The sequence below is a fragment of the Brassica napus genome, chromosome C7, assembly GCF_020379485.1.
Source record: "Brassica napus cultivar Da-Ae chromosome C7, Da-Ae, whole genome shotgun sequence".
In the NCBI taxonomy this organism is placed as follows: Eukaryota; Viridiplantae; Streptophyta; class Magnoliopsida; order Brassicales; family Brassicaceae; genus Brassica; species Brassica napus.
Genome location: NC_063450.1, coordinates 19,099,092 through 19,109,060, shown reverse-complemented (window position 1 = coordinate 19,109,060; position 9,969 = coordinate 19,099,092). Strand labels below are relative to the sequence as shown.

At 38.9% G+C, this 9,969-nt stretch overlaps 2 protein-coding genes across 2 annotated transcripts; both read right to left on the bottom strand.

The window, feature by feature from the left end:
* Window positions 1–435: 435 nt before the first annotated feature.
* On the bottom strand, window positions 436–1,935 carry LOC106421432. The gene is made up of 3 exons (XM_013862278.1): window positions 1,554–1,935; window positions 1,395–1,408; window positions 436–1,290 (listed from the first exon to the last, which is right to left on the bottom strand). Exons 1-3 carry the CDS (start codon window positions 1,933–1,935, stop codon window positions 436–438), a joined length of 1,251 nt encoding a protein of 416 aa, XP_013717732.1.
* A 588-nt stretch (window positions 1,936–2,523) lies between these two features.
* LOC106421431 lies at window positions 2,524–3,267 on the bottom strand. Its single transcript, XM_013862276.1, has one exon. The coding sequence runs from the start codon at window positions 3,265–3,267 to the stop codon at window positions 2,524–2,526; it is 744 nt and encodes a 247-aa protein (XP_013717730.1).
* Between the last annotated feature and the right edge of the window lie 6,702 nt (window positions 3,268–9,969).

The following is a 9,969-nucleotide window of genomic DNA, read 5'->3' as shown; positions in this document are numbered from 1 at the left end:
TCCCTCTGATCAATTGGAGTTGAGATATGTTGTCATTCCAAACAGGGAGAGCTTGAAGCTGGCAACGATCCGCAACTGAAGATAAAGTCTGTCCACTGTATGAGCATTCAAAGAAGAGATGATCTCGCGATTCAGGGTATCTGTTGCAGAGGAGACAAACTGGATCGATTCCATTTATCCCCCATCGCAGTATCGATCTTTTGTTGGGCATCGATCCAACATCACTAACCAGGTGAGAAAACTATGTCTTGGTATCCCATAGGAGTACCACACTACAGGGGACCATAGAACCGTTGACTTCGGTCCTTGAATGTAGGTGTAAATATTGCCAGTACTGAACTTTTTGCAGTTGTTTCCATTAACCTCCCATTCATAGACATCTTCTTCTTGGGAAAGAAAAAGTGTTGTGAGATGAACCTGGAGTAATAGTTGGTTTTATGTCCTTGCAGGTGGTAGCAGCCACCGATCGTCACTAAAAAGGGAGCCCACTGTCGCATTCTTAGAAATACCTAGTCTTCTAGTGGAAGCAGCGAGGAAAGTTGTGAGGTTTCCAAACGGAGACCAGTTATCGTGCCAGAAGCTGGCTGTGAGTCCATTTCCAATCCTCCTTTTTATCAGAGGATACACTAGGTCCCGTGATTTGATCAGTTTGTTTGCTAACCAGGAGTACTTCACACTCGGCTTGACAGTCCAGTAGTTAGTAAGGGAGCCTTTGAGGACCACTTCTTTGAACCAACAAACCCACACCGAGTCGGGTCTAAAGAAAAGGAGCCATATGAGCTTCAAAATACAGGCTCTGTTCCAAGATAATAAGTCCTTTACACCCAGTCCACCTTGCGCTTTGGTAAGTGTAACTGTCTCCCAAGAAACTCTTGCAGAATGGTGGCCTTCTGCTGTTCCATGCCACAGGAAAATTCCACACAAAGAGTTGATCCTTTTTATACATGCTGTTGGCAGCATGAAGGAGGAGCACCAGAAGGTAGTGATGCCTGTGATAACTGTTTTAATCAACAGCAACCTCCCAGCAAAGGAAAGAGACTTCGCAGACCATGAGGAGAGACGTGCTTTGATTTGCTGTAGTAGCGGCTCACAGTTTAGCAGATTAAGCTTCTTTGTACACATTGGAACCCCAAGATAGCGCATTGGTAGGGAGCTGTTCTGCATCCCCGTTGACACTTCAATGGCAGTAATTTCATGCTCTGAAAGACCCGAGGAGAAAAAACTTGACTTCTGCATACTGACTGCAAGACCAGACCGCAGCTCAAACTCATGGAGGATTTGGAGAACTCTCTGCATTGATTCCAATGAACCATTTATGAAAATCAACAAGTCGTCTGCGAAAGAGAGATGAGTTAGTTTTGTCTTTTGGCAGTTGTGATGATATGACAAATTGCCGGAGCGCGCTTCCCTGTTCAACATAAGAGACAGACAGTTCATTGCAATCACAAAGAGGTATGGTGATAGTGGGTCCCCTTAGCGCAGTCCTCTTCTTCCTTTAAAAAATCCATTCACTGTCCCATTATAACCCACTGTAAAGCTTGTTGTGCAGATACAGGCTTTGAGGAGGTTTAGAAACGGTAATGGCAGATTGAAGCTTTCCAATGCAGAGAGTAAAAAATCCCAAGATAAAGTGTCAAAGGCTTTAGCGATATCCACCTTCAGGGTAATCTTCTTAGAACTTTTATTCTTATGATAACCATTTACCAATTCACTAGCCAGGACCGTATTCTCCAATAATAACCTCCCTTCTACAAATGCAGTTTGATTCGGAACGATTAACCCATGGAGAATCAGTTTCAGACGTCTCACCAACAGCCTAGAGATTACTTTGTAGATGGTATTGAGGCAAGAGATAGGACGGTAGTCGGTAATCCTTGATGCTCCTGTGAACTTTGGTACCAAAGAGAGGATTGTAGAGTTTGTTGCTTTCGGCATGAATCCGGTGTTGAAGAAATTGGTGATAGAGTTGATGACCTCGGATCCCACCACACTCCAAGCCCCTTTGAAGAAAGCAGAGGTTATTTGCTAGGATTCAGAGAGAACATTAGTTTGGTTATTTCAGCTGAGGTGGGCATTAGAAGGATCGTCGCACTCTGTGACAAGCTACATTGGAAAGGTGTTAAACGTTGAAACCAATCAGGAGGAGAAGCCACCAGAATGTTTAAACGATTAGGCCCCAGCACAGATTTGAAATGTTCTACTGCATGATTGCTCATCTGAAGTGGGTCAGTAAGCAGGACACCTGAGAGAAGGAGGAAAGATCTCACCGCATTAAAGCTTGCTCTACTCAGACAGACTCTAAAAAAGTAAGTAGTGTTGAGATCCCCTTCTTTTAGCCAATTCACTCTTGATTTCTGCCTGAAGTAACATTCCTCTATCTGCCTTAGGAACTGCCATTTTTGGTTCAGCGATTGCTCCTCCGCGAAAGTTTCTGGTGATGGATCCTCAAGAGCATGTACCTGCGCAAGTTGTAACAAACCGTGAGTTTCTTTCACTCTCTCTTGGATCTGTGAGTAGTTCTCTCTATTTAATTGTTTTAAACTTCTCTTTATGAGTTTCAGCTTCCAACAATGACGAAAGGTTGGCAGACACGCTTCCGGCTTCAAACCAAGCATCTTGCACCACCTCAGTGAAGCTCGGGTGTTTTATGAGGTAGTTTTGGAATTTATAAGGTTGGGTACCGGCTTTAGGCAGTTGAAAGGCAAGGTCAATAAGACAGGGTGAGTGGTCCGAGATATCGGGGGGAAGGAAGGTAGCTGAGATATGAGGGAAGGTGGAGATAACTTGGCTGTTTGTGAGGTATCTGTCCAGCTTTATAGCTACTGGGGATAGAAGCTGTTTGTTCGACCATGTGTGGGTAGGGCCTTGGTAACGCAAGTCGAACACTCCCAGCTGCAGGAGACAGTCACGGAGGTAATACATATTTGATAGGCTCGAGTGTTCATTGAATGCAGAATGCTCTACACTGTGAAGGATCTGGTTAAAATCTCCACCTATCATCCACGGCTGACTGTCTAAGTTTAGAGAAGTATGGGGGTTTAATAGTTCAATCCAAAGATCTGTGCGTTCCTCACTTAAGTTAGAGGCATAGATTGCAGTGTAGATGAATGGAGCACTGTTTGGGAGCATGATCTCACAGGTTAACATCTGACGGGACTGAGACAGGACACGAAGCTTAAGAGGATCCCTCCAGATCAGGATTATTCTTCCATCTTCATCAGAGATATGGTTGGACTGATAGTGCCAGCCTCGGCATAGAGTAGTCATCAACTGGTTCAACGATAGTTCCTTGATATGTGTTTCTAAAAGAGCACCAAAAATAGGCTTATGTCTAGAGAGCCAAGAAATAAAAGTCCGATGTTTATTCGGGTCATTTAAGATGCTATATATTACAAGGTTACATTTGAATCAAGCAAAACTATGATACAAACATGTAAGCAAATACGATTGGTTGGTGGCCCTGCTCGAAACTACGCTAGGCGCTAGTCGGGCGGCAACTCTGGACCTAGTGAGTTACCAAAAAATCGGGGATTAAGCGGAGTATATGCGGAGCCTAGTTTTTTTAATATTTTTTATTTTTTTAATATTTAAAACTAAATATATAATGTAAATATTCATTATAATGTGATAATTTCTATATACCGAAAATTATATCAATAATTTACTCTATTAAAATAGAGTCTTAAAATTATCTACTATTGAAGTTGTCATTTAAGTTTTGGACTGTTTCAAATTTGTTAGTGTGTTACATAATTTATGGACCGTATCGTGTTAGTTACAATTAATTATACAATAAAATTAAAACTGGACAACTTAAATTAAACCAACAATCTACTATGTTATAAGTAAACCAAACGAACTTCTATTGAATTATGTTCTATCTACTCTATTAAACTATACCAATTGTATATATACAATTATATTAGCAATTCAATAACTCTCACTTGGACCTCTTTTACTATAGATTAAACTTTTCTCTAAGTTGATTTATACTTTTCTCTTATCAACATCATATAATCAGACAGCGAACATGTATATGTTTGGTTCCTCTTTGCTTCTATAATAGATTAGATATGTGAACACAATATCTCATTATATAAACTTCAATCATACAATTTCAAAAGTGCCAAAATATGATATATATTTATAAAAATCTAATTTTTTTTTTTTGAAATAGAGTAGAAGTTAGGAATTACATGTATTATTTATTTAAATAATATTTGTAGGTACTAATTTCGAAAATATAATCCTTATCTACAAGAAAATTACAAATATATTATTCAGAAAAGATTTCAAAAATATAATCCTTATCTACAAGATTCTTAACAAGATATTATTCATACTAACTTGACTTGCACACCAAATAATCGATAACAACTTAATTACAATTTATTTTATTACGAGATTCTCTCATATTTGAAAGTTTATATTTTTAAAATAAATTAAATAATCATATTAACCATATAATAAAAAAAAATTAGATTTTTTCTTATATGTTATATTTTGAATTTTTTAAAACGTCTATAAATTACTAAATCTCGGTCGATACAATGGAGATTTATTTAGAAGCTATTGAAATCACCTAGCGAGAATATGGATTGTACAACAAATTTGCTTTCGTAACCCTAACCCCTTTCTCTTCGTCACAATACCAACAATGAATAATTTGGAAGAGTCGATTAAAAATCTGAAATGGTAACATTTTCTTTAGTTTAGTCCATTGTTTTCCTTTACTAAATGGGCCACGTACATAGAAGAATGTATTTTTGTCTAAAAATGATTGCATACCCAAAATCAATACGAATCATCATCAATTTCGTTTAAAATTTTCTTACAATAAAAAATATAGGTTTGGGCAAAAAATCTGAATCCAAAAAATTGAACCAAATATAATCCGAAAAGGTAGTAATGAACTTTAACCAAAATTGTTTAGATATCCGAACGAATTCAAAATTTTGGTATCTAGAGAACCAGAATGGAACCGGATCAAAAACAAATTATTTCGGGTATCCGAATATATTCGAAGTGTATTTATATATTTATATATTTAAACATATTAATTATTTTTAAATTTAATATCTAAAGAATATACAAAATATATAAGATGTTTTTCAGTTGTCCAAACTACTTGGAAATATATACAAATAGTTAAAAGTACATGTTTAAAATAGTTAAACGATATTCAAAAGACCAAAATTACTTAAAATATCTATTGATTTCTTATCCAAATATTTAAGGTAAACCAATTTTTATGTTAAGTTTAAGTATTTTTGCATACATTATTCAAATTTAGATGTTATATATTATTTTTATTTTTTTGATTTTGAGAAATTTAAAGTATATATGAACTTTATTTTTTAAATTAAATGGGTTATCCGAATCCAAACCTAGACCAAATCAGCAAAGATTCGAACTAAATCGAACTCGCAAAGATCGGACAAACCGAACCGAGCCAAATCGAACCGAACCAAATGGTACCCGAATGCCCACTCCTAAGATTCAAATGTAAAAAAAAAGTTATTGATAGCAAAGTATACTATTTATAATATTTAAATACAACTTATTTAAAAAAAATTACTCTGCGCAGGGCGCGGGTTAAATCTAGTTAACATTAATAAAAGCTACTGTTGTCGTACTTTTATTATATTGATATTGGATATATATTAGCGAATGCATTGGATAACAAAGAATGCACTGTCTCCAAGTGGTCCAGTCCTCTGATATTACGCTGAGCAACCTGGGTTTGATGCCCTTGAAAGTGCTTAAATATTTATTTTACATTTATAATCTTAAGGTACTAAAGTGTCCCACATTGGTTGTTAAATAGAAATGAGCTGAAATGTGACTCTATATATACTCTTCTACGTGCTACCATTGGACTTCCTGTAGAATCCAATAATATCTTCAAAAGTAGATATTTTGGGCCGAAAAATCGGTTTATTGGGACGATTAATTTTCTTCCGATTTTTTTGTCCGATTAGGGCAAAAGCGCGGCGGATAATGTCCGTGTTGCGACTAGGCGTTTTAGAGCAAGGGTTGGTGGTGGTTGCTTTGAAGCTAAAAAGATGGTAAAAATCTAACGGCTGGGAATTAAAATGAATTTACAACTGAGTGGCAAAGATGCGTCTGGTAGGACCAACTTAGACAACATCTTTGAGTTATGTTTTTTTAATTTAACTTCACTACCTGTATTTTCAGATTGTTCTACATTTGGCACCATACTTTTTATTTATCTGTTTCCAGCTTTGTTTTATTTGATCAAGAGACTAGAAAAATTTCCTAAAATTTGGGGGTCATAGGCCAATTCTTCACTATGCTCAGGACTAGTGTTGACTAGACAACCTCCTTTGGTACTACACTCAGATATTATGGAGACTTGATGCAATCCCTAAACTAAACCATTTCTTGTATCTCGAGAGCATTTGCAATGAAAGCTAACCTTATACATCGTCGCATAAAGGTTGACCCCACTATGTGCACACTGATGTGACGATGAAGAGACAACTGATCATACTTTCTTCATCACTTGTCACTATGCGCAACCAGTTTGGAGGAGGATTATACTCCCTTGGAAGACAAAACAAGATTTCTTCTGAAGATCTCTGAAGGCAAAAATGTTCCTAAACATACAATAAACCTGGCTACTTCCCAATCCATTTGGATCTTTTGGCGTATTTAGAAAAAGCAGAAATGAGCACCTATTCTCTAAACTTTATAGGTAATTATAGACGAAAAGACATACAATAGACCGATAGAGAAAGAGACACTAATATGGGCAATGCAGTCTTGTTGGTCTTTGGAATATATAAAAACAACAGTCTTTAAAAGAGATAATGCAACTATAAAACACTCTCCTAAACCACCAACATAAGGAAGTCAAAGATTGATACAATTAAAAAAATGACAATTCTCTCAAATATCTTTTTTTTAGTTTTTGTCACAAAAATAACTTTCAAAAAAGAAAATGATCAAAATAGCTCATTTTTATTTTAAAATTTTAATATTTATTTTTTGTTTTTTAAAGTTTGAAACCCTATCCCCAAACCCCCACCCTTTAACTCTAAACCCTAAGTCTAGATTGGTCATTTCTTCATTGAAGACTATTTTTGTGACCAAAACTTAAAAAAAATTATCTTAGGGAATTTCTCATTAAAAAATGCGAAATTTTGTTTTATGTAATATACTGATATATTTTAGCTAGAAAGCCACTGATATATTCACTCCTGAACTTTTAAAACCGTTTGTAATATTTGACATTGCTCGATGACAATCGTTATGGGAACCGAAATTCGCAATGTCGATTTACGTTTAAATTAGAAAACTAGGAAAGCCCTAATTTCCCAGAAGTCCCGGATCTCTGCAAGAGCCAACGTCAAGTGACCAAATATATGCGGAAATCATGAAAAGATAACAAACGAGTTTAGAGAAAACATTAGATCTTATTTCGAGTCCGCGTGAGAGCGTTGCGATCATTACAAGAGATCATAAAAGCTTTGGCCGCAAAGGCTGTCAGCGAGTTACCTAGTTCTAGCGGCCTAAAAGCTCAAACCTAGTTGACTCGCAGCTCGATAACAAAAGACGAAGAAAATACAGAAAATGTTTTTGATTGATTTCAGACTGAACCTTATGAAAGGCTGCCTACGTACCCCTTTCGAGGATCAAGCCAAACGTAGTTCAAGAGTGATCCAAGAGATCGAACTGCTTGTGCACGTTCGTCTGGTAATCGGGTGCCAGTCATGGAAACAGAGCATGTCGAGAATAATGCCTCAGAGTTTCTAAGTGCCGAGAGTTCTGAGTCTAAAAAGTCGTCCCTCATGCCTCTCGCCTAGGACTCCTTATATACTCGCTCCTAGGTCGGTTTACGCTTTTCCCCTTCTGCCCTTAAGCCGTCATAGCCTAAAAATGGAGATATTCCATTTTTCCCGATCTTCGTAATAATCTTCAAAATTTTGTATTTATCTGCGGAAACTTGACATTTATCTTTCCTTGCGAACCAAGCGTAAACCGTCCCACGGTTTACGGGCTGCTGGTTAAAAAATCGTAAGGTGGGCTTCGAGTCATGCCTTAGGTCCCTTTGGGCCGTCTTCCGACTTGAAGCCTTTATTACGACTTCTTTCGATAAAAACAAACTTTCCGCGGTTTTTATCGTAAAGTTTGTTTGATGACTTCGAATGGCGGAAAACATGAAATGGGTTCGCTACGGTCTTCGGGAGACAGCATCGAAGGGTAGACGAGAATGCATGGATTTGTGTCGTATCGACGTTTCGGAAGAGCTCGGTCGCTACGTAGCGACCGAACGGAACGCACGCTCGTTCCCTACGTAGCGTCGCTACGTAGCGACCGAGCGGGACGGACGTAGCGACCGAGCTTGGCTTGAGCGCTACGTAGAGACCGAGCTTGGCTTGAGTGCTACGTAGCGACCGAGCAGGACAGACGCTCGGTCGTTACGTAGCGAGCAAGCATGGCTCGAGCTCGGTCACTATGTAGCGACCGAGCGGGACGGACGCTCGGTCGCTACGTGACGTGTGCTCGGTCGCTACGTGGCCAGCGAGCTTGGCTCGAGCTCGGTCTCTATGTAGCGACCGTGCGACCTTTTTCGGGCTTTTCTCCGATGTCTCGTGTTTCTTCTACAGGGCTCTTCGTAAGAATAAATCTTTTCCGAAGATTTATTTTTCATAAAAACGTTCATGCCAATTTTTACAGACTTTCAGACATTGATTCCGTCGTGACCGATTTTGACCCCAAAAGTTAGCCCCCAGCTTGTTAGAACCATGAGCTTCTAGCGTGAGGTTCTAGCGAGTGGCTTGGCAAGTTAGGCAAGTTAGGTGAGTTAGGCGGAATTTATGGTCGAAAAGGTCCGTGGTAAGTGGTCTTCTCGCTCTTCTAAAAGTAGAACGCGATAAGATTGGTTCTGCGCCTTATGACGGCTGCCTACGTACCCTTGTTGAAGGGATCAAGCCTTTCGTAGTTCATCTTGGAGTTAAGGTTTGTATGACTAGTTTTCCAGCGAGACCTTTACGGTCTGGTTTTTATGCAGAGGTTATCTGGCGTGTTGCTGCCGATGGCATTTTATATGGGTGTAGAAGGAAGACTACAAGTTGTCATCTCGTAATCTAACTCTGTGTGAACTGCTATATCCGTGATCTGTTTCGAGAGTTTTCCGCAGTGTGTAAACTTGCGGGATTTCTGAAGACGCTCGAATATTGGCAAAGAGACAAATTTTGGGATCTCGTATCAAGGTTTTTGATACTATGCCTAGAGATGTTAGAGACCAGTGCGCTGGGTTTAGGGCAAGACCTAGGTTTACTCCTGGTTTTAGAGGGTGCGATGACTAATTCGACTTACGTATCCCGTTTCAGTTTCATCCTGATTCCATACCGATTTAAGGTCCGCGATTGGTTCTCGCCTTATACGACTTGTATGGTTGGAACCGAGCATCTCTCCAAGGACAATTTTAAGCCTCCTGGAAGTGCTGACCAAAAAATTTGGGTTTCTTTTACAGCGCTATTATCCTTGTGTCGGATGTACGAGAGTCATCCCTACGAGATGGCTAAGTCTGTTTAGGACGTTAAGAGTTTGTTGTGATCAGCAACAAACTTAATGGTTAAAATTACCGTTTCGAGTCTTCGCGAAGGATATTTTTTGAGAAGATGTTAATGCGTATGACTGTCTGGTCTTCCAAGAAAGTGTTTTTATCGAGGAAGGAAATTTCGTCGAGGAACGAATCTTCAGGCGTCTGCGACGTCTCGCGATGCTGAAGATTTGTTATTCTTTCGTATGCCGCGTTTCGTGCTTGAAATGTTCGCGGGCTTGAAGATGTTTCGCGATGTTGCAAGGGATTAGTCTTAGCCCTGCGTTTGGGAAACATTCTGGTTTGACTACGGATGTTCGCAGCCAGAATTGTTGTTCCTGTTTGGATTTGATTTGCGATCGAGGAGTTAGGACCAAGGGGTCGCGTAAATCTTTCCC

Bases quoted from the DNA above. Each gene is read 5' to 3' on its own strand.
- LOC106421432 (XM_013862278.1), bottom strand. From the start codon at position 1,935: ATGCCGAAAGCAACAAACTCTACAATCCTCTCTTTGGTACCAAAGTTC.
- LOC106421431 (XM_013862276.1), bottom strand. From the start codon at position 3,267: ATGACTACTCTATGCCGAGGCTGGCACTATCAGTCCAACCATATCTCT.